The sequence below is a fragment of the Rhinatrema bivittatum genome, chromosome 1, assembly GCF_901001135.1.
Source record: "Rhinatrema bivittatum chromosome 1, aRhiBiv1.1, whole genome shotgun sequence".
In the NCBI taxonomy this organism is placed as follows: Eukaryota; Metazoa; Chordata; class Amphibia; order Gymnophiona; family Rhinatrematidae; genus Rhinatrema; species Rhinatrema bivittatum.
In genome coordinates, this window is record NC_042615.1 from 742,631,664 (window position 1) to 742,659,091 (window position 27,428).

The 27,428-nt window shown below is 45.8% G+C and overlaps 1 protein-coding gene across 1 annotated transcript in view; it reads left to right on the forward strand.

Annotated features, from left to right (window-relative positions):
* OXCT1 (3-oxoacid CoA-transferase 1) overlaps positions 1–27,428 on the forward strand; it is a 570,108-nt gene that overhangs the window by 489,408 nt on the left and 53,272 nt on the right. The window contains exon 15 of the mRNA XM_029578060.1: positions 26,274–26,354. Coding sequence (XP_029433920.1) covers positions 26,274–26,354 — 81 coding nt within the window. The remainder of the gene's footprint in view (positions 1–26,273; positions 26,355–27,428) is intronic.

Consider the following 27,428-nt stretch of genomic DNA (forward strand, 5'->3'; position numbering starts at 1 on the left):
TTGTAGCCCTGGCAGAAGATTATCACTGCAATAGTTTTGCTGAGTAGGCAGGGTAATATAAAAATGCGAAAGGAGGAGAAAATACCCATATAATTGTAAATGAAGGCTCATAATGCTATAGCCCAGTAAAAGCCATTTCCAATTGAGCTGACAGCCAAAACAGAAAGAAGTTGCAGGGTGAAAAGCCATTTTCCTGTGTGAAAAGTGATTGTCACATGAATCTTGAGGTAACCTTTACTGAGCTATAACTGAGTTTGTAAAGGTGTTGGTTACCAGTGTCACTCAGGGTATCAGCTGTATAAGCATGGTTGTTTCCATCTTCCCAGTCATCCTACAAAGTACTACATGGCCTCTTAGTGGTACAAAAAATCCTTGTAAAGGTTGTCAGTGGCTATGCTGAGAACAGAATGTAGAGAGGTCATTGAGATTGCGCTACAACATCTCTCAAGTCAATCTTTTTATTAACATTTGGGTTGGCAGTTGCCTTGTCACCAAACGTGAATCGTGCTGGCATAACGAGAATAAAAAATTTTATTTCCTCTGAAGGCTGTCACTTGGGGCCCCTTCCTCCCTCCAATTGCTCATTTTTTCCAGCAGTGAGGAATTGAATTCACTGCTGTATGACTGCTCTTGTTGTATTGAATTTGTGGAAAGCTGACAACTGCAAACCTCTGAAAACTTATTTTTTATTTCAACTCATCGGTTTCTACTTGCACAGCCCTCAGGCAGTCTTCAGAATTCAAAAACGAAAAATTGAAAATTGCAGGCAATAATAAATTCATATTATTAGATTTATTGATCCACAGGTGCAGTTATAGAAATCCCATGTTTACCACTTGTAATTAAAAGTAGAAAACATTGTTCATCATGTTGTGAATTGACTGGTGCCACGTCTGGCTCAGATTATTAAAGTTTCAAGAGCTTCCACAAATGAGATAGGAAAGTTTCCCTACACAAGTTCTATACCATTCTTCAGAGCACCTCTGTACTGCTCAGTATCTATTTGTCAGAATGAGAGGATGAGTATCTGCCTGCTCAGGGACTTCCAAGTAGCATCTGTCTGATTGGAAGTCTTCTTTTCATCTCCTAGATACTGCTCTCTTAAAATGATTTATTCAGTCAAAGCTGTATTTTCTTACTTGCTGCAGCAGAAGGGAAGGAAAAGGCCTCAATGTAATGAACATTTTAACAGATGCAAAAAGTGGTTGAATTAGCAGAAGTTTCCATCAAGGCTTCAAACTTTGCTCCATTCGCACTTCTTTTAATATGCATTCATAACTGAGTACCTTAATAATTCAATTTTCTTAATGTCTCTCAGGACATAAATTCTGGTCCCCATGCCACTAGAAATGTCTTTAACCGTTTTCCAAAATTCTCACTTACCTTCTTTTGGTTATATTGGGATTTGCCTATCCCTTTAAGTAATTGTATGCAGAGATGACTTGTAATGAGAGTCTACCCTGTGTAAATATAAGTCTAAACTATGAGTGGGAGAAAAAAACTTGAAGAGATTCTGCAGTATGATTCAGAGGGAAGACCTGAAGTGATTCTTCGAAATATCTATAGGTCTGCTGATCATTCCAGGCCAATAGAAGCATCTGTTGCCCTCTATGCTAGTGTGCCCAGAGAATGCTCCTAGGCATTTGCCAAGTGGTGCCTCGGAGAAGGCATGTATACCAACTGCATTATGGGAGATTCTTTGGCCTCCTGTGGAAATGTCATCCTCTGAAGAAATCAGTGGATCTGTGTGAGTACTGATGAGATTATGTTTGAAGAATAACTAATACACTCGGGGGCAGATTTTAAAATGTACAAAAGCGCATACTTTTGTTTGCGCACCCGGCGTGCTGCCTGCCTTCGAGGCCGCTCCGAAATCGGAGCGGCCTCGGAGGGAACTTTTTTTCCGGCGCCCCCCCCCCCCCCCCCCCCCCGCACCTTTCCTTTCCTTCCCCTAACTAACCCACCCACCGACCCTAATTCCCCCCCCCCCCCACCTTTATTTCAAAAGTTATGCCTGCTGGCTGGCGGCGTACCATGTTCTAGTGGGGGAGGAGGCTGGTCCGGAAGCTGCGGCCACGCCCCCGATAACGCGCCAGCCGTGACATGCCCCCCGACACGCTCCCCCCCCAGGAAAGCCCCGGGACTTACGCGCATCCCGGGGCTTGTGCGCGCCGCCAAGCCTATGCAACATAGGCTCGGCGAGTGCAGGGGGTGGAAGGGGCAGCTTTTCGGGAGTTACGCGTGTATCTTACGCGCGTACCCCTTTGAAAATCTGCCCCTTGGGTTGTTAGGAGACAAGATAATGATCTTGATGCACTACAAGACAAAGAGCACTGTATGTGTTTGTTTTGTGGCTGCTGTTTTCTCTGATATGGAATCTCTTACTTATCCTTCTCTGATTTTTATTGTTCATTGACTGTTGGCAGAATGAAACAGAAATATTGAAATACGATGGTAGAAAAAGACCATATGGCCTATCTAATCTGCCTGTCCACACCAACTATTAAGCTCTATATGTGTCACTAAAATTATTCAGGCTAATTTTAAAACAAGTGCGCTTGTGCCCATAAATGCGCTTCGGCACACAAGTGGAATTATGCCGTAAGTTTAAATCATGCATGCGCTTGCACCCGTAAGATTTAAAATACGCCTAATGGAGCAGATTTTAAAAGCCTACGCACGTAAATCCAGGTGGATTTAAGCGCCTGGGGGGGGGGGGGTTTACACACGCCGGGCCTATTTTCAAAAGGCCCGGCGGCGCACATAAGTCCCAGGGCTTGAAAAATGGGCGGGGCAAGGTGTGGGTGTGGCGTTCTGGGGCGGGGGATGGCCAGAGGCCTCTCTTCGGCCGCTGGGTCTAGGGTTCGCGTGCCGGCACTTGGCTGGCACATGCAAGTTACGCCTGCCTCTGAGCATGTTTTAAAATTTTTAAAAGTATGGGGGTATTTTTTTTTCTCGCTGAGGGGCGGGACAGGTAGGGGAAGGGAGGAGAAGGTGGGGGGGGGGGGCCGAAGTAAAGTTCCCTCCGAGGCCACTCCAATTTTGGAGCGGCCTCAGAGGGAACGGGGAAAGCCATTGGGGCTCCCCTAGGGCGCATTCTGGCCTCCAGTTTTAAAGAACAGAGTTACAAGTGTGTTGGCCCCACCCTGGAATGCCCATGCCCTCGCATGAGCATGTTTTAAAATTCACTCATATATGCATGTTAAAGCCAGCAAAGTCCTATGGGAGATATGTGAATTAGGTTTGCTTGAGTACATACTTGTGCACCCCCTTACGTGCGCCGACCCCGGGTTTTATAACATGCGCGCAGCTGCGCATGCATGTTATAAAATCGGGAGTACATTTGTGCGCGCCGGGTAGCGCGCACAAATGTACCCCGCGCGCGTAGGTTTAAAAATCCGGCCCACTGTGCATAAGAATGCTCCTAATTTTATGAGGTTACTCAAGCAAACCTAATTCACATATCTCATATAGGACTTTGCTGGCTTTAACATGCATATATAAGTGAATTTTAAAACATGCTCATGCGAGGGACATTTCCAATTTTTCTAACTAGTTCACCAGTTTGCCCAGTCAATATTGAGATTTCCACATCCCTCTCGTTCTTCATCCTGCATGTGCCACCATTTGACCCGGACCCCTCACCCTGCCCTGTAAGCCCTAAACGGCAAGATATACATACCTATTCCTCATCAGGAGCAGCAGTAAATTTGCATGGCTAACAAGTCAACGCGCATTCTGGCCTCCAGTTTTAAAGAACAGAGTTACAAGTGTGTTGGCCCCGCCCTGGAATGCCCATTCCCCTCTCTTTCCGCGTCCTTTTTTGTGGCATTCACATGGGTATATACGCGCATAAATCATGGCTTTTTAAAATCCATGTTGCTCGTACGCATATGTGGACATTTTTGCTCATGCAACACTTTTAAAATTGACCTCATTTTCTTTAACATGTTTAACATATTCTTCAGCTCCAAAAAGGAATAATTTTTGAGGATCAGTCATAAGAACATAAGAAATTGCCATGCTGGGTCAGATCAAAGGTCCATCAAGGCCAGCATCCTGTTTCCAACAGAGGCCAAACCAGGCCACAAGAACTTGGCAATTACCCAGACACTAAGAAGATCCCATGCTACTGATGCAATTAATAGCAGTAGCTGTTCCCTAAGTAAACTTATTTATTTTATTTTTATTTATTTAACTTTTTTATATACCAACATTCAAGACGGTGGTCCCATCATGCTGGTTCACAAGAAACAGGGGTGAAATTATAATAAACTTTACCATTTAAACAATAGTGCAGAAAAGCAGTTACAAATAACAAGGAAAACAATAACTTGGAATGAGAAGGGAAATGAAGATCAGATAGTTATATATAAGTATAAATAACATTGTAAGAGGTGGCTATTAACGCTAATGCTAGCGGAGCGTGTTGAAAGAAGGAAGTTAGATGGAATTGGAGTTAGGAAAGGCCTGCGTGAACAGCCACGTCTTGAGTCTTTTCTTGAATGTTGAGATGTTGGGTTCCATTCTAAGATCCGGGGGAATAGAGTTCCATAATGTTGGACCGGCTGTGGAGAATGCCCGATCTCTGAGCGTGATGTGTCTGGTAGTCTTGGCTGGAGGTACTTGAAGTGATCCTTTGTAAGCATCTCTTGTCGGTCTTGTGGAATGGTGTAATCGGAGGGGGATATGAAGATCGATTGGGGCTAATTGATGGATGTTTTTGAAAATGGTGAGAATGGCCTTGTAGATTATTCTGAAGTGGATGGGCAGCCAATGGAGGTCCATCAAGATAGGTGTTATGTGTTCTCTTCTCCTGGTGTTGGTGAGTATACGGGCAGAGGCGTTTTGGACCATTTGTAATGGTTTGGTGTGTGATGAAGGGAGACCAAGCATGATGGTGTTACAATAGTCCAGCTTTGTGAAAATGATTGATTGTAGGATTGTTCTGAAGTCATGTGTGTGGAAGAGGGGTCGTATTCTTTTCAGCACTTGGAGCTTATAAAAGCAGTCTCTGGTGGTTTTGTTGATGTTAGCTTTCAGGTTTAGGTGATTGTCAATTTGAACTCCTAGATCTCTCACTTGTGTGGTGTTTGGTACGGTAGGATGGGTGTATGAGATGGAGCTGTTTTCTGGTGTGATGAGTAGAAGTTCTGTTTTTGATGAATTTAGTATCAGGTTGAGACTTGTAAGAAGTTGTTTGATATTTTGGAGGCAGGATTCCCAGTGCAACAGTGTTTTTGCGAGCGACTCTTCGATGGGGATCAGGACCTGAATATCGTCAGCGTAGAGAAAATGTTTGAGATTGAGGTCAGTAAGAAGGGTAATAGATAAATGTTAAACAAGGTAGGAGACAGGGATGAGCCCTGAGGGACTCCTACTGATGCGGGGTGTATAGAGGATTCTTTATTATGAATCTTAACCTTATAACCTCTGTTGCTGAGGAAGGTTCTGAACCATGATAGGGCAGTGCCTGAGATACCTATGGCTGATAATTGGTTGACGAGAAGGGAGTGATTGACCGTGTCAAATGCAGATGAGAGGTCGAGTAGTATCAGAAGGAAGGCTTGTCCTTTGTCTAATCCTAGGATGATGTGGTCAGTCATAGAGATGAGGAGGGCTTCCGTGCTTAAGGTTTTACGGAATCCGTATTGTGATGGAAATAGAAGGTTGTTGTCTTCAATGTGGTTTGAGAGTCGTGAGTTTACCAATTTTTCCATTATCTTGGCTATGAATGGGAGGTTAGCTATCGGTCTAAAATTGTTAGGATCGTTTGGGTCGAGATTTGGTTTTTTGAGAAGGGGTTTGAGTGAGGCAAGTTTGAGGTTGTCCGGGTAGAATCCTTGTGTGAGGGAGCAATTTATGATGTCTGCCAGGGTTTTGGAGATGGATTCTGGAATTGCTAGTAGTAGTTTGGCTGGGATGTGATCCGAGGGATGAGAAGATGGTTTCATTTTCCTTAGAATTCCTTGGATCTCGGCGGATGAGGTTATGTCAAGTTCTTCTAACCGAGTGTAGTTGATTGAGGGTTGAGGAGTGGTTAGTGGAACAGTGGGGTTCGTGGGGAGCTGCGATAGGAGAGTATTGATTTTGTTGTTGAAGAATAGAGCTAATTCTTCTGCTTTTGATTGAGCTTGGTCATGTGTAATCTCTGGTTGGTTTACTTGTGTGAGGTTGGCTACATAGCTGAAGAGGGCTTTGGCATCGAAAACAAGGTCGTGTATCTTCGAGGCGTAGTAGTCCCTCTTGGATCTTAGGGTGCTTGATTTGTATTGATGCAGAGATGATTTGTAGATTGAAAGGGTGTTGGTTCCTGGGTTTTTGCGCCATTTAGCCTCATTTTGTCTTAGTTGGAGTTTGAGCTTTCTTAATTCTGCTGAGAACCATGGCTGTCTTTTGGAGGAATTCTGGTGTGGTTTTTTTGTGATAAGAGGGCATAGCTTGTTGGCTATAGTTTCGGTGATTGTGTTCCAAGATTGAAGTGCTGCGTTCGGATCAGTAAGGTCCAGTTGGTGGAGTAGTGGAGATAGGTGATTATTAAGGTCTTCTTGGGAGCAAGTTTTCCTATATTTGAAGGAGGGCAAAGGAATGCAAGCCGGGTTGGTATCTTTTATAGAGAATGAAGTAGTTATTAGGTAGTGATCTGACCACGGGACCTTTGTGCAATTAGGTATAGATACGGGCTTGATTGCAGTGTTAACGAAGATCAGGTCTAACGTGTGGCCGGCTTTGTGGGTAGGTTTATTAACTAATTGAGTGAAGCCTAGCGCTGTGAGAGCTGTGAGTAGAGTTTCACAGTTGGGTGAGGGGGTAGGGTTATCAACGTGCATGTTGAAATCCCCTAGAATGATGGCTGGCGAGTCAAAGTTGATGAGGGCAGAGGTTAATTCAACCAGTGGTGAGGCATCTGATTCCAAGAGTCCTGGGGGGGCATATACGAGAAGGATTTGTAGCTTGTCTGAGGTGAAGAAGCCGAATTCAAGTTTTGAGTTGGAATTGGATTGCTGTAGCGAGAATCTGAGGTCCTTTTTAGTTGCTAAGAGAATGCCTCCTCCCTTTTTTTTATGACGAGGTAGCGAGAAGAAGTCGTTCACCTCTGTAGGTAGTTGATTAATTATTGCTGTGTCTGATGGTTTTAACCATGTTTCGGTAATTGCACATATCTCCGGTTTCACATCGATGAGGTAGTCATTCAATATTACAGACTTTTTCGTGAGGGATTGAGCATTGAAGAGGCTTAAAGAGAAAAGGGTGAGGCCTAGAAGTTGTGTGGACGGAGTGATTAAAATTGAAGAGAGGGATTTAAGGTTGTGTTGTTGGGCATGTCGGAAAGAAATTCTTTTAGGTGGAGTATTATGTTGGAGAATTGGAATTGTGAAAAATGGGGCCATTTGTGGGGTCTACGTTGTATGAATGTTTGTGGTTTGTTGGAGAGGCTGGATGAATGCTGGACGCTTGCTGGAGAGGCTGGATGGGTGCTGGACGCTTGTTGGAGAGCTTGCTGGAGAGGCGGACTTTTATTCCATACGGCTGAAACGGTTAAATCGGTAACTTTGCTGGCTGTTGCCTTTGTTGAAGATTTCGGTTATTCCGCGGGGATGACTCGGGGCCTCCTAGGGGCTCTACGAAGGGGCGAGACAAAGGGGCAGGCCCCTTTGTCGCGCTCCTTCGGCGCGCGGCGTTCGGCGCGCGGCGCCTAGCAGGGCGAAGGATTTAAAGCCCAGCCGGGCTGTCGCTGATAGGCTGGAGGCTTTAGGTGGGCGGGCCTTGGCGCGGTTCCCTCGGTTGGTTTTTTTCAGTGTCTTTTCTTTGGGCGGCGATTTCGGGCCTCGGCGCATGGCTGGCGTTGGGGCCTCCCGGGTGGGGGCGCGAGCACTGACCTGACCCTCCCCCGGCGGGGCTCCGGCGCCGGTCACGCGGGTCTTCGGTCGCCGAGAAGGAGAAAGGGAGATGGCTCCTGCCGCGCGAAGGTTTAAAGCCCAGCCGGGCTGTCGCTGATAGGCTGGAGGCTTTAGGTGGGCGGGCCTTGGCGCGGTTCCCTCGGTTGGATTTTTTCAGTGTCTTTTCTTTGGGCGGCGATTTCGGGCCTCGGCGCGTGGCTGGCGTTGGGGCCTCCCGGGTGGGGGCGCGAGCACTGACCTGACCCTCCCCCGGCGGGGCTCCGGCGCCGGTTCGCGCGGGTCTTCGGTCGCCGAGAAGGAGAAAGGGAGATGGCTCCTGCCGCGCGAAGGTTTAAAGCCCAGCCGGGCTGTCGCTGATAGGCTGGAGGCTTTAGGTGGGCGGGCCTTGGCGCGGTTCCCTCGGTTGGTTTTTTTTCAGTGTCTTTTCTTTGGGCGGGGCGATTTCGGGCCTCGGCGCGTGGCTGGCGTTGGGGCCTCCCGGGTGGGGGCGCGAGCACTGACCTGACCCTCCCCCGGCGGGGCTCCGGCGCCGGTCGCGCGGGTCTTCGGTCGCCGAGAAGGAGAAAGGGAGATGGCTCCTGCCGCGCGAAGGTTTAAAGCCCAGCCGGGCTGTCGCTGATAGGCTGGAGGCTTTAGGTGGGCGGGCCTTGGCGCGGTTCCCTCGGTTGGTTTTTTTCAGTGTCTTTTCTTTGGGCGGCGATTTCGGGCCTCGGCGCGTGGCTGGCGTTGGGGCCTCCCGGGTGGGGGCGCGAGCACTGACCTGACCCTCCCCCGGCGGGGCTCCGGCGCCGGTCGCGCGGGTCTTCGGCCGTTAATGGACTTTTCCTCCAAGAACGTATCCAAACCTTTTTTGAACCCAGCTACACTAACTGCACTAACGACATCCTCTGGCAACAAATTCCAGAGCTTTATTGTGCATTGAGTGAAAAAGAATTTTCTCCAATTAGTCTTAAATGTGTTACTTGCTAACTTCATGGAATGCCCCCTAGTCCTTCTATTATATGTGCTGTGACTGAAACTTGGCTGAAAGAAACAGATGCAGTTTTACTTAACCAATTACCCATTCACTTATACGATATATACTCAGTTCCAAGACCAAAAAAAAAAAGGAGGTGGGCTGCTGCTCGCTGCAAAAAAGGAACTGAAATTAGTACCACACCCTACACAAATTGCTCCAAAATTCGAAATTGGACTTTTTAAATCCCCTCACATACAAATCTGCCTAGTGTACATTCTCCCTGGCATACTTGAAAAAAATCCCTCACCCATCATTGAATTCATTGCGCAAAACATTACAATTGACACGCCAGCTATCATTATGGGTGATTTCAACATGCATGTTGATGCTCTACCAATCTCCCCTGCCTGCGAAACATTCCTTACAACTCTAAAAGCCATGGGATACAGGCAAATCCTATCTAACCCCACCCACAAAGCCGGCCACACCCTCGACTTGATCTTCATTAACGATAGCATCTCTGCAAACAACACTGACTGTACTCCTGTGCCCTGGTCAGATCACCACCTCATCCACGCCGCACTCTCCCTACAACCCATCATACCACCCAAATCACACGAATATAAGACCATACATGTTCGTAAACAATGCTCCAAAGATGACCTCACTAATGCCCTCAATGGTGAAATGCACAACCTCGACCTAACAGACACTAATAGTGCTATCACATCATGGAACACACTTACCAATAACATTGCCAATGAAATTTGCCCACTACGCACTAAGGGGCGGATCTTCAAAACTCCGCGAATAGCTTACTTTTGTTTGCGCTCCAGGCGCAAACAAAAGTAAGCTGGATTTTAGTAGATATGCGCGGAGCCGCACGTTTCTACTAAAAAACCTGGGTCGGCGCGCGCAAGGCTATCAATTTTGTATAGCCGGCGCGCGCCGAGCCGCGCAGCCTACCCCCGTTCCCTCCGAGGCCGCTCCGAAATCGGAGCGGCCTCGGAGGGAATCCTCTAACACCCTCCCCTAACCTTCCCCTCCCTTCCTCTACCTAACCCACCCGCCCGGCCCTGTCTAACCCCTCCCCTTACCTTTGTTGGGGGATTTACGCCTCCCTCCGGGAGGCGTAAATCCCCGCGCACCAGCGGGCCTCCTCCGCGCCGGGCCGCGACCTGGGGGCGGGTACGGAGGGCGCGGCCATGCCCCCGGACCGCCCAGGGCCGTAGCCACGCCCCCCGTACCCGCCCCCAAAACGCTGCCGACACGCCCCCAAAACGGCGCGCCGACAGGGACCGCCCCCCCCGACACGCCCCCCTCGGAGAACCCCGGGACTTACGCGAGTCCCGGGGCTCTGCGCGCGCCAGTGGGCCTATGTAAAATAGGCGCACCGGCGAGCAGGGCTCTGAAAATCCGCCCCTAAGAAAGTCAACCACCTCAACTCAACAAAAAAGCCATGGTACACTCCTGAACTAAGAATAATGAAACGCTCCCTCAGGAAATTAGAGAGAGAATGGCGCAACGACCCCTCAATCACACGTCTCAATGCTTATAGAGCATCCCTCTGCAAATTCCAAGAGCAAACCCACAACACAAAAAAAGACTACCATGCTAAAAAGAAGGCAGGCAGCACGCCTTTTTGCATATGTAGCTGAAATGACCAAAACCAATAATGACATAGACGCCAGAAATAAAAGTGACAAATTAGCCAAATTCTTTCAAGAAAAAATAGCTAAGGTCATGACTCGTTTCACAAGCAATAACCTCCCAACTAGAACCATACCTCAAAACCCACTGGCTACATTCAATTCATTTGAACCCACTGCCTCCCTAGAAATTGAAAATACTATTAAGAAAATGAAACCTGCCAAACACCCAAGCGACACCATTCCTATGAAACATCTACTGACCATCCCAGAAATCATAGCACCTCACTTTGCTAACATTGTCAATTGCTCCCTTTCCTCGGGTGAAGTCCCATCTGTGCTTAAACAAGCCATCATTAAACCTATACTAAAAAAGCCCAAAGCAGATGCCAATATCCTAGCCAACTACCGATCTATTTCCAATCTACCTTTCTTGGCAAAAATTCTGGAAAAAAATTGTTAACACACAGCTCACTGACCACTTAGAAAAACATAGTATCCTCTCACCTGCACAATTTGGTTTTCGTAAGCACCTAAGCACTGAAACCCTACTTATCTCCCTCACTAATTACATTCTTACCGGACTTGACAAAGGTCATTCATACCTCCTAGCCATGCTTGACATCTCAGCAGCATTTGATACTATTAATCATCATATTCTCATCACCAGACTCAAGGAAATAGGCTTGACCGATAACCCCCTACTCTGGTTTGAATCTTATCTACATGGTAGACAATACAAAGTCAACATTGGAAACAATGAATCCCAGCCATATAATATAAACCATGGAGTACCGCAAGGATCTGCCTTGTCTTCCACACTCTTTAATATATACATCCTTCCCCTCTGTCACCTCCTTACTGAACTTGGTCTCATATACTTCATCTATGCTGACGATGTTCAAATCGTCATCCCCATCTCTGACTCACTTAATAGTGCCCTTAAGGCATGGGACACAGCTCTTGACTCTATCACCACACTCCTTACAAGCATTAACCTAGCCATTAAACCAGATAAAACGGAACTCATGATCATTTCCCCCCAGAAAGGCAATAACCACTGCTCATCTACACACATGCCTTCCCCCTCAATGACCTTTACGCAAAATGTTAAAAATCTTGGTGTCACAATTGACAACCATCTTAACTTCAAAAGACACATTAATAACACTATAAAAGATGGTTACTTCAAGCTACATACTCTAAAAAAAAAATTAAAACCCCTACTATACCAATGTGATTTCCGCACCGTACTACAATCCCTTATTTTTGCTAAAGTCGACTTCTGTAACGCCCTCCTTCTTGGCCTACCCAATTCCACCATCCTGCCATTGCAAATGTTGCAAAACTCAGCAGCGTGCATACTCACCAATACACATAAATCAGAACATATCACACCTATTCTCAAACAGCTGCACTGGCTGCCCATTACGCAAAGGATTATTTTCAAAACTTTATCGTTGATACATAAGACCCTACACACTGAAGAAATGTCCTGGCTCAACAATGCCCTGCACTTCCACAAGCACACCAGACCACCTAGAACGCAACATGCTACCACACTACACACACCCTCCCACAAATTAACTCTACTCCACGCAACCAAAATGCGCGCCATGACTATAGCTAGGCCTTCACACTGGAACAGCATGCCCCCTGATCTACGTCTAGAAGCATGCCCGAAGAAATTTAAACAAAAACTCAAAACATGGCTTTTCATACAAGCTTTTACATAAAGTAATCACCAGCCATTATAATCATTTTTATCCTTTTCGCAATCTCACTCCCCCTCCATGAATCTCTCATTCCTGCTCCATGAGACTTAACCTGACAGTTAATATAATATTGCCTTCAATTTTGGTAGTTCTCTTACATTTTCCTCTCTTGTATAAGTTAATTTCTACCCTCTATCTTGCTCTCCTCATTCATTACATAGAACTGTCATTTATCTCAAGTTTATTGTTATCTGTAAACACTACTGCGATTACCTGTATCTTGCCTTCCTCATACCTTGTACAGAATTGATATTTATCTCAAGTTTAATTGTTATCTGTAAACACTGCTGCTATTGCATAGCGCTGTGGCAAGTTTTTGTTGAATGTAAACCGATGTGATGTTACTAAACGATTATCGGTATATAAAAGCCTCAAATAAAATAAATAAATATTATTCGAAAGTGTAAATAACCGATTCACATCTACTCGTTCAAGACCTCTCATGATCTTATAGACCTCTATCATATCCCCCCTCAGCCGTCTCTTCTCCAAGCTGAACAGCCCTAACCTCTTCAGTCTTTCCTCATAGGGGAGCTGTTCCATCCCTTTTATCATTTTGGTTGCCCTTCTCTGTACCTTCTCCATTGCAACTATATCTTTTTTGAGATGCGGCGACCAGAATTGTACACAGTATTCAAGGTGCGGTCTCACCATGGAGCGATATAGAGGCATTATGACATTTTCCGTTTTATTAACCATTCCCTTCCTAATAATTCCTAATGTTCTGTTTGCTTTTTTGACTGCTGCAGCACACTGAGCCGACGATTTTAAAGTATTATCCACTATGATGCCTAGATTTTTTTCCTGAGTGGTAGTTCCTAATATGGAACCTAACATCATGTAACTACAACAAGGGTTATTTTTCCCTATATGCAACACCTTGCACTTGTCCACATTAAATTTCATCTGCCATTTGGATGCCCTATTTTCCAGTCTTGCAAGGTGCTCCTGTAATGTAATCCTCCTGTTATGTAATCCTCCAAATATTCTGATTTCCCTATTTTGTAAGTGGTTTGAACCATTAATAGTTCATATCGACACATAGGAGCGGATTTTCAAAGGGTTACGAGCATAACCCCAAAAACACGCTCCTGCACGTGCCGAGCCTGTTTTGCATAGGCCCAGTGATGCGCACAAGCCCCAGCTTGAAAAAATGGGCAGGGAGTGGGGGGGGGCGGGGCGGGGGCGGGACCGAGGCCTCCGGCACAGCAGTCATGCCGGGGGCTCGCGCGCCTGCCCTTGGCTGGCGCGCTCAACCTACGCCTGCCCAGGGGCTGGCGCAACTTCGTCAACAAAGGTCAGGGGGGGTTTAGATACCAACTACCAACTCTCCAACACTCAACTTCAGGCAGCACCCCCTCTATCTCCCCGGGTCAGAAATCTAGGAGTCTTCATGGATGACCAACTGAATTTCAAAAGCTTCATCAATAACACCGTGAAAGAATGCTTCTTCAAACTCCAAGTCTTAAAAAGACTCAGACCCTTACTCCACCCCCAAGATTTTAGATCAATTTTGCAAGCAATCATATTCTCAAAAATTGATTACTGCAATTCTCTTTTACTTGGGCTCCCAGCTATTGCCCTAAAACCTCTACAAATGCTCCAAAATGCCACCGCTAGGATTCTAACTAAAGCCAAAAAAAGGGACCACATTACGCCAATTCTAAAGAATCTCCATTGGCTCCCTATAAAATATAGAATCCTCTACAAAACACTCTCTACCATCCATAAATCTATGTACAAAACATCACACCTTGACCTCAGGATACCTTTGCAACTACACTCATCCTCCCGTCCACTGAGATCTGCACATAAAGGTTCGCTAAAAATACCTCCATTCAAAATATCTTCCAACAAAAGAGCCTTCTCCACAGCAGGTCCTAACCAATGGAACTCTCTCCCCGCAGACCTTAGGCTCGAACAATGCCCCATCACATTCAAAAAAAGACTCAAAACCTGGCTTTTCACACAAGCCTACACCTGAACTGATCTTTTATATCACTTTTCCTTCCTGGTTAATGATCTCTTTATCCCACATTGCTTAATAATCCTTGATTTAATCTGAATTTCCCTCCTGCCAATCTTCAACCACTTGTTACATGATTAACCTAATTTATAGGAATTCTGCTAGTTAAAATTGTATATATTGTATATTGTATAAGTTATTATTTAATCAATTCAATGTTGTCCAAGTTCCATAGTTTCCCTGTTCTCTGTAAGACATTCGAGTTAAGTCATTTCTAAGTTCTATGTAAACCGAAGTGATTGGTAACATTGTTACCAGAACGTCGGTATATAAAAAATGTTAAATAAATAAATAAATAAATAAATAAAAAAAAATAAATAGATAGGGCTGGGAGGTGGGTTAGGTAGGGGAAGGAGGGGGAGCGGAAGGAAAGTTCCCTCCAAGGCCACTCTGATTTCGGAGCGGCCTCGGAGGGAAAGGGAAAGCCATCGGTGCTCCTCTAGGGCTTGGTGCGTGCAAGGTGCACAAGTGTGCACGCCCTAACCCAGATTTTATAACATGCGCGCGACTACCCGTGCATGTTATAAAATCGGGCATAGATTTGTGTGCGCCGGGTTGCGCGCACAAATCTGCGCCCGTGCATAGGTTTAAAAATCTGGCCTATAGGTTTTTCTTCACTGTAACTTACATTCTCACTCTATTTGATCTGGCATCTATTATGTGATGCCCTTTCTTGTTAAACAGATCTCCTCTCAATATAGCAGTACATTGCAGCTTTATGATTTTTCCCCCTCCTGTTTTCTGTTGCATAAAGATGGAAACTTAGTAGTCTTGAAAGCTTGCAAATTTAAATATTCATTAATCATACAAGGCTAAATTTTCAAAGTCAATTACATGCATGACAAGGTATTATGGGGTAGATTTTCAAAAAACGCGAATAGGCGTACTTTTGCTGGTGCATCAGGCGCAAGCAAAAGTACGCTGGATTTTAGTAGATACGCACGGAGCCGCGCGTATCCACTAAAATCCTGGATCGGCGCGCGCAAGGCTATGAATTCTGTATAGCCGGCGCGCGCCGAGCCTCGCAGCCTACCCCCGTTCCCTCCAAGGCCGCTCCGAAATCGGAGCAGCCTTGGAGGGAATCCTCTAACGCCCTCCCCTCACCTTCCCCTCCCTTCCTCTACCTAACCCACCCGCCCGGCCCTGTCTACACCCCCCCCTTACCTTTCTCCGGGGATTTACGCCTCCCGGAGGGAGAAGTAAATCCCCACGCGCCAGCGGGCCTGTTGCGCGCCGGGACGCGACCTGGGGGCGGGTACAGAGGGCGCAGCCACACCCCCGTACCCACCCCCAAAACGCTGCCGACACGCCCCCTAAACGCCGCGACGACCGGGCCCGCCCCCGACACGCCCCCCTCGGAGAACCCCGGGACTTACGCGAGTCCCGGGGCTCTGCGCGCGCCGGTAGGCCTATGTAAAATAGGCTCACCGGCGCGCAGGGCCCTGCTCGCCTAAATCCGCCCGGTTTTGGGCGGATTTAGGCGATCAGGGCTCTGAAAATCCGCCCCTATGTGTATAAATGACTGTTATAAAAATGTCTAGGGCTCAGTGCACTGTTGCCCCATCCTTGGGCTGAGGTGGGGTTGGCGCAACCCACAGGGAGGGAGGCCCTGTAGGTCTCCACCGTTATCAGGCGGAGCTGGCTGGAGCAGAGGCCCAACAGGAGCTTCATCAATACCAGCCCTCATTCTCCTTAGGTTGAGCCCTTGAGTGCCAGGGCCAGCTGGACTTAGGCGCGGGCATCTGTGGAGATGTAGGTCCATCGCCATAGGGTGTTACAAGCTAACACAAAGAGAAGCAGAGTCAGTACAAGCAGTGGTTGGGCATACAGCAGGCAGCAGAGACTGTTGCAGGCTGTGGTCAGAGGCAGGAGGAGTTCGTTCAGTGTCGTGGTTTGAGCAGAATTCTGGGCAGGCAGAGTACAAGTAAGTCAATGAGCAGGCAGTGTTCAAAGGCAGGAGGAGGTCCAGCAGCATTAAGGTACAATCCAAAGTCAGGAGTCCAATCCAATCAAAGACAGAAGTCCAATCTGAAGAGGCAAGGAAAAGACGAACAGCAGGACAGACAAGATGCTGAAGACAGATGAAGGGAGCTAGACAATGGAGACAAGAACTCAGGAGAAGACCAGACTTTATTTATTTATTTATTTATAACTTTTTTTATACCGAAGTTCAGGTAACAGAATTACTTATCACTCCGGTTTACATTACAACAGGTAGTAAACAATGACAACATATGTCTTACAGTGAACAAGAGAGTGAACAACTTGGATAACATAACATCACATAACTAGGAACAGTGACAGTACGCACTATTAGAGCAAAACAAGCCCATGGGGAGGGAGATTTGCTAATGGGGGGGGGGGGAGGGGGGGAGGAAGGTTGTACGGGGAGGGAGGGGGAGGAGGGAGTGATTTATTATTGATGAGTAAAAAACATGAACATAGGTTCTGGGTGTCAACAGTATGAAAACAGTCTGTGGGAGCTGTTGAAGACTTAGTAAGTTAAGGGAATGCCTGACCGAACAGCCATGTCTTGAGTCTTTTTTTTTAACGTGTTGGGGCAATGTATCAGCCTTAGCTCCGGAGGAAGCAAATTCCACTGTTTGGGGCCTGCTGTGTATAGAGCTCTTTTGCTTAAAGATGTTTTCATGGGAGGTGCGTGTAGAGTTCCTCTTTGTGCTAATCTTAGCAGTCGGGAAGACGTGTGAAGCTGAAGAGGGATTCTGAGGTCCAGTGGAGTGTTGTTGAATATGGCTTTGTGGGTGATTGATAAAAGTTTAAAGAGGATTCGAGATTTGACTGGGAGCCAGTGGAGCTTCTTTAGTATTGGTGTTATATGATCTCTTTTGTTGGATTTAGTGAGACACCTTGCTGTGGCGTTCTGTAACAGTTGAAGAGGCTTTAGGGTGTAGACTGGGAGTCTGTGTAGCAGTGAATTACAATAGTCCATTTTCGAGAAGATGATGGATTGTAACACTGATCTAAAATCATGGAAATGAAGGAGGGGTCGAAGCCTTTTTAGAACTTGGAGTTTGTAGTAGCACTCTTTAACTGTAGTGTTGATGAAACCAGAATAGCTCAGTTGGTTATCCATGACCACCCCAAGGTTTCTGACCCGAGGGGAGAGAACTGGGAGCGGCGTAAGGTGAGAGCTATTCAATGGAAGGGTGCAATCTTGAGTGATCAGGAGGAATTCTGTCTTGTCAGTGTTGAGTATCAAGTTGAGATTAGACAGGAGTTTGTTAATGGAGAGGAGGCAGGAGTTCCAAAAAAGTACAGTCTTTTGTAGTGATTCGGTGATAGGAATAAGGATTTGGACGTCATCTGCATATAAGTAATGGGTTAACTTTAGATTGGAAAGGAGTTGACAAAGCGGGAGAAGATAGATATTGAATAACGTAGGGGATAGCGAAGATCCTTGAGGGACCCCTAAGGTGGAACTGAACAGTGGTGACTCTTTGCTATTGATCTTAACTTTGTAGTACCTGTTCTGGAGGAAAGATTTGAACCAGTTTAGAGCTTTGTTTTTTATGCCAATCTCGGATAGTCTTTCGATGAGATAATCATGGTTGACCATGTCAAAGGCGGCCGAAAGATCAAGGAGGATGAGCAAGCAGGGATGTTTGTTTTCTAGATTCATGAGAATGTTGTCGGACAGAGAGAAAAGAAGAGTTTCGGTACTGCGGGATTTGCGAAAGCCTTATTGAGCCGGGGAGAGGATGTTGTTATTTTCAAGGAATTCAGAGAGCTGTTTGTTGACTATTCTTTCCAGGATTTTGGCAATGATCGGAAGATTAGCAATCGGGCGGAAATTTGCTGGGTTATCTGTAGAGAGATTTGGTTTTTTTAATAAGGGTTTTAAGATGGCAAGTTTGAGGGGGTCAGGGACAAGGTCCTGTGATAGAGAGGCGTTGATGATCTGGATGATAGGCTTAACGACGTCTTTAGCGCAGGTTATGAGAAGGTTAGCTGGAATTGCATCAAGAGGGTGTGAGGATGGCTTGAGTTTCTTTAGAAGGTTTTCTCTCTCTAAAGAAGATGTAAGCACAAAATCCTCTAAGTGGGCTGTTGTGAGGAGGCTGAGGAAAGTTGAGAATAATTTGAGCTGAGTGGTAGATCAGGAGAGCATGGATGATGCTGGGGAGGAGCCATATTGCTTGTACGGGAGGCGAGTAAGTTTGTTATTTTATTTTTGAAGTATGTGGCAAGTTCGGTAGCTTTAGTAGCAGCTTTGTCATCTGGGATAGATGAAGTAGGTGGTTTGGTGAGCGATGAGACCAGGGAAAAGAGGGCTTTTGGGTCGTGGATGAAGTGATTGATTTTTTGAGAGTAGAAGTCTCTTTTTGTCTGAAGAATGTCGATCCTGTATTTGTGCATGAGTGATTTAAAGGCCGATAAGTTAGATGAGGAGGGGTTCTTTCGCCAATTCTGTTCCTTTTTTCTAAGTTCACGTTTCAATGTTGTTAATTGTGGGGAACCAGGAACAGGACACAGGAATTCAAGTAGACACACAGCAGAACAGGAACCAAGAGGCAAGGATCAGGAACCAAAAACGCAGAGGCAAACCACTACACCAACGGAGTCGACCTATTACCGAGGCGAGGAGCAACTGCAGAAGTGGCCTTATATATCCCTCAGGCAGTGATGTGATCAGACAGCGTCAGCCCCGGTTTCTCGCCACTAGCCCTTTAAGAAAGGCAGGGTCAGTGTACGCCATTGCCTAGGAGGGGCCTGGGACTGACGTGGCATCAGAGGCTGGTTCATCATGGTGGCCTGCTGCACCGGCAGGAGAGAGCAGCGTCGGAGCTCCCAGAAGTGGAAAAGGAGGACGGCTTGTGGCAGGTTGTCACATGTGAGTTAGGGAATCTCCCTTGGCATCTGCTGGGGCCGACAGGTCTGGGGCTGGAGGAAAGAGCAGTGGGTCGCAGGACAGATCCGCGACCCGCCAAATGCAACATGCATAAGTAATCCAATCTCACCCATAATTTTGCTTGCGCTGGAGAGAGACATTCCAGGGGGGAAGAGTTGGAATTTATGCGCATACATTTTGAGTTTAAAAAGTGTGCACTTAAATTTACCCTCACAAGTTATGCCCTCTATATAGGCAGATGCATATATGCGGCGGTGAGTTTCTGCAGGCAGCAGTCTGCTTTCGTGGGAATTTTCAAAAGAACTTATGCGCATAAATTTGCTTTGAAAATTCAGTGAATGTCTGCGCATAAAAAGTACATACAAACAACCCAGACCTGCACATTCATGGTACTAGTACAAGGGTAATTTTACATCTGCTCAGTTAATTCAGTGGCTTTCTTTAATTTAGAGAAGCTAACGTGATGCCTTGTTGTGAACACGGGGCTGGTGGACCCTTGGGCCGGCCCGCAGGAGACTAAGAAAGGACTATTCTGGTCTCAACTGAACGGGCCGGGAGGCAGACTTCTGGCAGGCGGGTACAAGCGGTTTCATCCTGGAAGCTGGTACTCCCCCAGGAGAAGCCCTTGGGAGTCCAGCCGCTGGGACTTAGGAGATTCACCCTGGAAGTCAGAGCCCCTCCGGGAGGAGCCCGTAAGAGCCCGACCACTGGGACTTAGGCGAGGTGGTCAATGGATAGGGAGCAGGCGAGTATCTGGCTTGGCTGAGGCAGGCGGGAGCCCGGCGTGAGTTGCAGACAGGCGGGAATCCGGCTTGGGCTGTAGGCAGGAACCTGGCGTGGGCTGTAGACAGGCAGGAACCCAGCTTGGGCTAAAGGCAGGCTTGGGCTTTAGGCAGGCTGAAACCCGGCGTGGGCGGTAGGCAGGCTGGAGCCCGGCTTGGGCGGTAGGCAGGCTGGAGCCTGGCTTGGGCTGTAGGCGGGCTGGAGCCCGGCTTGGGCTGTAGGCGGGCTGGAGCCCGGCTTGGGCTGTAGACGGGCTGGAACCCGGCGTGGGCTGTAGACAGGCTGGCAAGCAGGAACCGGCAGGCAGGAACGGAGTAGCCAAGACGGTGGCTGACTCCGGGGCTTGAGGCAACTGGGGATCGAAGGAACCCTGTTGCAAGGCGCTCATCGGGTGTCTTCGGTGGCCCTAAGTAGGCCGCAGCGTCTGACGTCAGACTCAGGGCGGAGCCACCCTCCGGCGGGAAACTGTCCAGAAAAGTGCGAGAGACTTGCGTGCACACGCCTAGGGACAGACCCGTAATGGCGTCTCCCCCGCGGGGACACCCAGATCTTGATTCTGCTTCGTTCCCAGCCAGCAGGAACCCTTGAGGTAAGGACCGGGACGTGAACTTTCTCTATTTTGGGGTCAAACAAGTGTTAACACACCTAAATCAGCCGCTAAGTGAAATTTTAGCCACCTGAAAGAATGTATGTACTTTCACAACACACATACATTTAGCATCTTGAAAAAGAGGTAATGCAAGGTGCATTTTGGAGGTGTATTTGGAAACTACAAGTATACAGTACATATAATTTTAAAAAAATTATGCAGGTATGCTGGCACGCATGCATTAGGCCATCATTTAACACTGTCAAGTGCATGCACGCACTTTCATCCACATAGCAAGCCAACACTCAAATACAATGGGTGCAGATACCTTGTGTTTGATAATTGCCTGAAGTGTGCATGTGCACATTTCCAGTTCGGTGCCCCATTAAAGATTCTCCCTCACCCCCACATCTGTGCGATAAAGTTCCTTCCATGTTCCACCATGTGATCACACCTATTGTTTCTCTCCTGGACCTAATAATGCAGCACTGTTGCATTTACTGGCAGAAATATTAAGCATGTTTATTAAAGGTAACAGCCAGCTAAGCGTTGGCGATAGCTTGTAGAAACCAAGTCATTAAATTCTAAAGTGCTTCTTCCGTTCTAAAAACAAACACCTCACAGTTACAGTCCATTTCCTAGTAAATACCAGAAGCTGCAAATGCAAAAGGTCAGCAGCTAGATTTATTTTGCACCAGCGGCTAGTAGCTGTGATTGACTAAATATTGACCACATTGCTAAATTTAGAATGAGTATTCTTTTTGTTTTTTGTTTTTTTTAATATAAACTCATTTCCAAACTCCTGATAAAACTTGCAACTAAGACCCTTTTCTTTGCAATAGTGTTTCATTATTTTAAAGTAAATTTCAATTCCAGGTGTGTATACATTTCCTATAGGTGCTTCATTCTGGGTATCATATAATGCCTTGGTGACCTGCAATGGTCCTCCCATTATGAAAATGCATTGCAGCCCTGCAACTGTGAATGTTTCAGTTGCATCTTATATTACCTTATCCTGTGCTTTATTTCTTAAGGATACGTACATTTTCCATTTATCTTTAATGCAGTTATTGGCATGAAGGTTTTCTTATTTACCTAAGCAGTTTACTGAAAAGACAACAAAATCAGAATCTTAAACTGATTTGCCATATTTTAGGGTTGGGAAGGAGTTTTTTCACTGCTGTAAAATTAGCTGCAGATGTGCAGTCATGCTCTTCACCTACCTATTCATTACCCAATAGAGATGGCTAGTAGGCAATTAAAAGAAGGTGAGTTACTGGATAAACTTATCCAGATAACTTGACTTGGATATTCAGCAGTGCGGTGTGTTGCTGAATATATCCAGATAGATACATCAAATTTATTCAGATAACTGTAGGACTGCTTCACAGCACAACCAGACTTAGCTGGATATTTTACCTGGATAACTTTGAATAATGGAGTTATCCAGGTAAATTATTTAGCTAAGTCAGCCCCACCCTAGAAGCCGGCTAAACTTTTATGTTGATAACAATTTAGCTGGATAAGTTGGAACTGGTAAGCATGGCAGAAAATTCAAAAGAAACCATCTGAATATGGACATACTAGTATCTGTGTAAAAATCAAGCGCTCCTAGAAATTAAAGCTTCAAACCTAAAGGCTTAAGTCTAAAAGTTAATTAACCCTTTGAAGTTGACTGATATCTTGTATTCGGCCAACAAAAAAGATTTAATACATGAGCCTTCATGATCATATAGATCTCTTTTGGATGTCAAATAAATGATATCTGAAGAAGAAATCTAAAAAGTTCATGTAATATTATTAAGGTCCTACTTAATTCACAGTGGGGTAGATTTTCAAAGGGTTATGCATGCAACCCCTGAAAGCCTCCCCCTGTACACGCCGAGCCTATCTTGCATAGGCTCGGTGGCACACACAAGCCCCGGGACGCACGTAAGTCCCGGGGCTTGAAAAAATGGGCATTCTGGGGGCGGGGCTCCGGCCTGGGGATGTTCGGGGGCGGGACCGAGGCCTCTGGAACAGCCACCGGGCCGGGGGATGGAGAGCCGGTGTGCGCAAGTTATGCCTGCCCAGAGGCCAGGGGCAGGCGTAACATCTTCAATAAAGGTCGGAGGGGTTAATTAGGGCTGGGGGCGGGTTAGATAGGGGAAGGGAGGGGAAGGTGTGGGGGGGCAGAAGGAAAGTTCCCTCAGAGCGGCCTTGGAGGGAACGGAGGCAGGCTGCTCGGCTCGGCGCGCACAGGTTGCACAATTGTGCACCCCCTGTGCGCGACGACCCTGGATTTTATAATATGCGCGCGGCATAGATTTGTTCGCGCTGGGTTGTGCGAACAAATCTACGCCCGCGCGCATGTTTTGTAAATTTTCAGGCATCAGATTTGAAATATTCTAGAATTTCCCAGTTTCGGGTATCTAAATCTTAATTTCACAGAGGTGTAAGAAAGGAGTTATTGGGGATCACTCGCAGACCAGCCTGCCTCAACACCACACTTCCCAGGCATATAGTCATGTCTCCTAGATGTTCTGTCACTTTATGCTGGTCTGTGGAGCCTCTTATGCAAGTACAAGTGCTGCTCCCTGTCACCCCTGGTGCTGGTGAGAGGAAGGAGATGCCTATGCTGATCACCAGGGCAGTCCTAGCCCCTGGCACACTTCTGGACTCTTCGGCAAATGCACTGCCAGATGGTTTCCTGTGCCTCTCTTCTGTGAGAAACACTGCTGCAGGAGGAAGAGAGAGGCACTATTGGGTCTCATTTCTGCAGCAATGGCAGAGGAGGAAAAAAGAGGTCTCTCCAGATCAGAAGTATTTAATAATTTAGAGAGGGCTGGGAGGTGGGAGATGCAGGGCCCGACGGAACCATATTTGAAATATTGTAGGGGAAGGAGGGGATTGAGCCACAGGCCCTTTTACAATTTCTTTATTTTTTTATACAGTGCTACTTACCCTGATATCCTTGAAAATATCCAGATAAGTAGCAAGTTATCCAGCCACACAAGGCCAAAGAACTTAAAACCTAAACTGCTGTATTCAAATATAGCCAGTTAGGCTTTTAACCTTAAGCAAGTTTATTCAGCGAGATGTTTATCCCGCTGAATATACGGGACAAGTTATGCGGCTAACTTTAGCCAGTCTATTGAATGTGAACCCTATTATGACACAGACCATTGATATATATTGTATATGAATTTTATTTGCAATGTATAAATCAAACATTTTCAATGAGAAAGACTGATAATTATAACATTAACACACTCTCTGATTGCTTTTCACAAGTGGAACATGTCTTTATGATAGTCTCATTAATATTCATTCGAGTATATATTGTGTAAAATGTAGGTGAATTTAATCTTTATGGACTTGCACTTTTTTCACTTCTGTAGTTTTTTTTATTTTTTATAACTAGGAGTGTGACAACTAATTTAAATCAAACTAGGGTGGATTTAAGCCTGATTCATGTTTACAAAAAGAAATTTGTAATTTGACGCGTTTACTGAATTTATGAAAAATCCACTGGTATATTTCCACAAATCTGTTGCAGATATTGACAGCAATTTTTATTCTGACACAAAAAGGGGCCTTCCATTAATTTGGGAAACTTTCAGATTTTATGTGAGTTTGTCAAATTAGTTTGCAAACCCGTTTTTATACATTTTTGCACATCTCTAATCATAACACATAGGAATTTAGCTAAAAAATGACAAACTAGGAGTCAGAGGTGTTCAGAAGCTCTGCCTAACATGGAGACTTGCTCATGAAATGCAGTTCCATCCCTCACCGTCTTCTTCATTGTCTGCCATCTGCTCTGCTATTCCTAGCTTGCATTTTGAACCTTGGCAAGAAGGAAATCCAGTCCTGGCTGGCAGGAGCAGGGAGGAGCTGTGAGCTTTGGGCAGGCAGAGAGGGGGACCTCTGACGCTGTTGGTATGGTCCATGGTCATCGACAGGATTCTTAAATCATGCCATGGGAACAAGTCCCCACCCTCCCCGTATGGTTGCAGGCCAGGCTACATCTGCCACTTTTGTCACTGATGACATAACTTCATTGTGTTAATCTGCACTGTAGAAACTTTTTATTTGAATCAATTGTACACTGTTGTAGCTTTGGCAGAAAATACCCAAACCAAAGTGGAGATTGAATCCAAACAGATGGGAGGTATTTAGAGATGAGATATCATGGTGAGGCAGAATGGGGCACACCTCCCTACCAAGAGTGGTAGGCACACTAACTTGAAATTAAGGCATAACTCTGTTTAACAGCAGATGCTGCCTCTTAGGAGAGGGTGAAAGCTCACAGAGGATATGGAAGAGGGCCTTGTTTGCCTCTGGTTACAGGGGCAGAATGGGGGGGGGATACAGATTAGAATTGTTCTGGCTGCCCATGTTAATGCCATTTAGAGAGAAATAAATATAAAGAGGCCAATGTTCAGCAGGCCATTTAATGGACAAGTTATCCGGCTAAAGTTAGAGCAGTGCTGGAGGCTCCGGGAGCAGTGCAGTGGGTCCCTCGCTCCCGGCTAGCAAAAAGTAAGGTATCCGATGGGTATGGGAAGGGTCGTGGCGGGGACCGAGGACCATTAGTATGGCCGGGTGGTTGGGAAGAAAGGGAAAGGATCAGCTGATGCTACAATTTTTCGAAAACCGGGACAGGGGGCCGGGTAAAATACCGCAAATTTTTAAACAATTAAATTTGGTTTGGAGGTGATGTTTGCACAGACCGGCCTTTGTATAATGTTTTGGGGGGAGGGAGGGGATTGGTCCGCTTACCCTATTTTTTTTGGATTGCTTATGATGCTACTTAGATATCTTAATGAGAAATCCAGTTAAGTAGCATGTTATCCAGCCACATAACGTTGCATAACTTTAGACCTGTTCTGAAGCAGATCTAGAGTTAGTCAGCAAGGTTTGCCAGATATCTCAGTGCCCTTCTGAAATGTGTCCCGGAGCTTTGCGCGCGTCGCCGGGCCTATAAAAAATAGACTCAGTGGGGTAGATTTTTTTAAAAAGCGCGTTCGCGTACTTTTGTTTGCGCACCAGGCGCAAACAAAATTACACTGGATTTTATAAGATACGCGCGTATCTTCTAATATCCTGGATCGGCGCGCGCAAGGCTGCCGATTTTGGGCAGCCGGCGCGCGCCAAGCCGCGCAGCCTGTCACCGTTCCCTCTGAGGCCGCTCCGAAATCGGAGCAGCCTTTATTCACGGATTTACGCGTAAATCCTAAGGATTTAGACGCGTAATCCTTTTAAAATCCGCCCCACTATGTTTAAGTAGCTGGGCCAGCATTTAGCATTCTGTACCAAGTGCTAGGCTTGAGTTTCCATCTTACCTCTAGCTCTTCATAGTGATTAGTGTTAGAATTACAGTTTAGCCATAAAAAAAAGTGTTTGAAGGCAGACCAGAAAATAAGGTGAACATCTTTTATGGAGACACTCATGGTAGACTTAACAGTAGCAGTGAAACTCAGCCTGTGCTCTGGTTCCATATATGCCTCTTCTGAGGCCTTTAAATATGGCTAATGTGTACTACAGTATTTGCACTAGAGCTGATTATTACATTTTGAAGCATTCACATAATTTGAATTACTTGTGCTTTAGTGATAGCAAGAATATTGCATTTGCATGATTCTCTTACTGAAACCTTTTACTGTTTTGTGCTAACTATACATTTTGCTATTTGAGTTGTTTTCCAAAAAGTAGTGGTTTCATTTGTGATTTATTACAGGATGGTGCACACAAAATATTGGAGAAATGTACTTTACCACTGACTGGGAAACAATGTGTAGACCGTATCATTACTGAGAAGGTAAAATGTTTTCATTGTTTATATATTTTGCCCCATAAAATGTGAAGCAAGTTTCACTATGTAAGCATCTATAATTATATGCATCTTGTACCATAGGTACTGAAACAGAGAGGAGAAGACATTCAGAGGACTGCTCAAAGTTCTAGAACCATAAGCATTAATTTTACTGTTTATGCTTTACAATAAATAGAACTTGAAAAGAATTGTTCATCCATAGGCACAATAATGGCAAAAAATGGAAAGAAAATCACCAAGTTTGGCATGCAGGACAAAATATGAATATCTTGTATGAGTTTGAAAGCCAGAAGCATAGGGTTGGTATTTTCAGAGAGTCAAGCCTTAAAAAATAATTCCCATAGCTTTTTATGGGAAGCTGTTACAGATGTAAAATGTTGACTACCACTCCATTCCAAAAGCACCCCCCTTCACCCTTCCAGCAGTTTGGCACAGGGAAAAATAACTTAAGCAACCGGCTATGGTTGACCTCAAAAGGTGCTTTAAAGACCATCTCCCACCCACACTTCCAAAGTCTTTTGCACACACAGACAATCCACACACCCATCCATTCACTTCACACAAACCCATAAACATATCCTACACATGTCCCCACACATGCCACCTTTTATTTATATATATATATATATATATATATATATATATATATATATATATATAACACACACACAAATCTTCATTCACTTGTCACCTACTCACTCTCACACATCCACACCCACACATTCCTACACATCAACCACAAATCCATGCCCCACATACACACACCTAGACAAACTTCTACGCCCACACCTTTCACACAGATCCACAGTCCCACACATCCACTAAGCAAACACATACACCTATATGCATGCCTACTCTCCACCCATTCATAAACACACATATACCCATACACATCCCTCACACACCCCACCTATACCCCTCACAAATACCCACACATACCATTTCTACAAATACACCTCCATCACAGTTCCCCCTCCTTTCCATACACACACACCATCCTTTCTACAAATCTGTTAGAAACATTCCCAAAGCTATGACTCTGCATGTTTTCCCTATTTG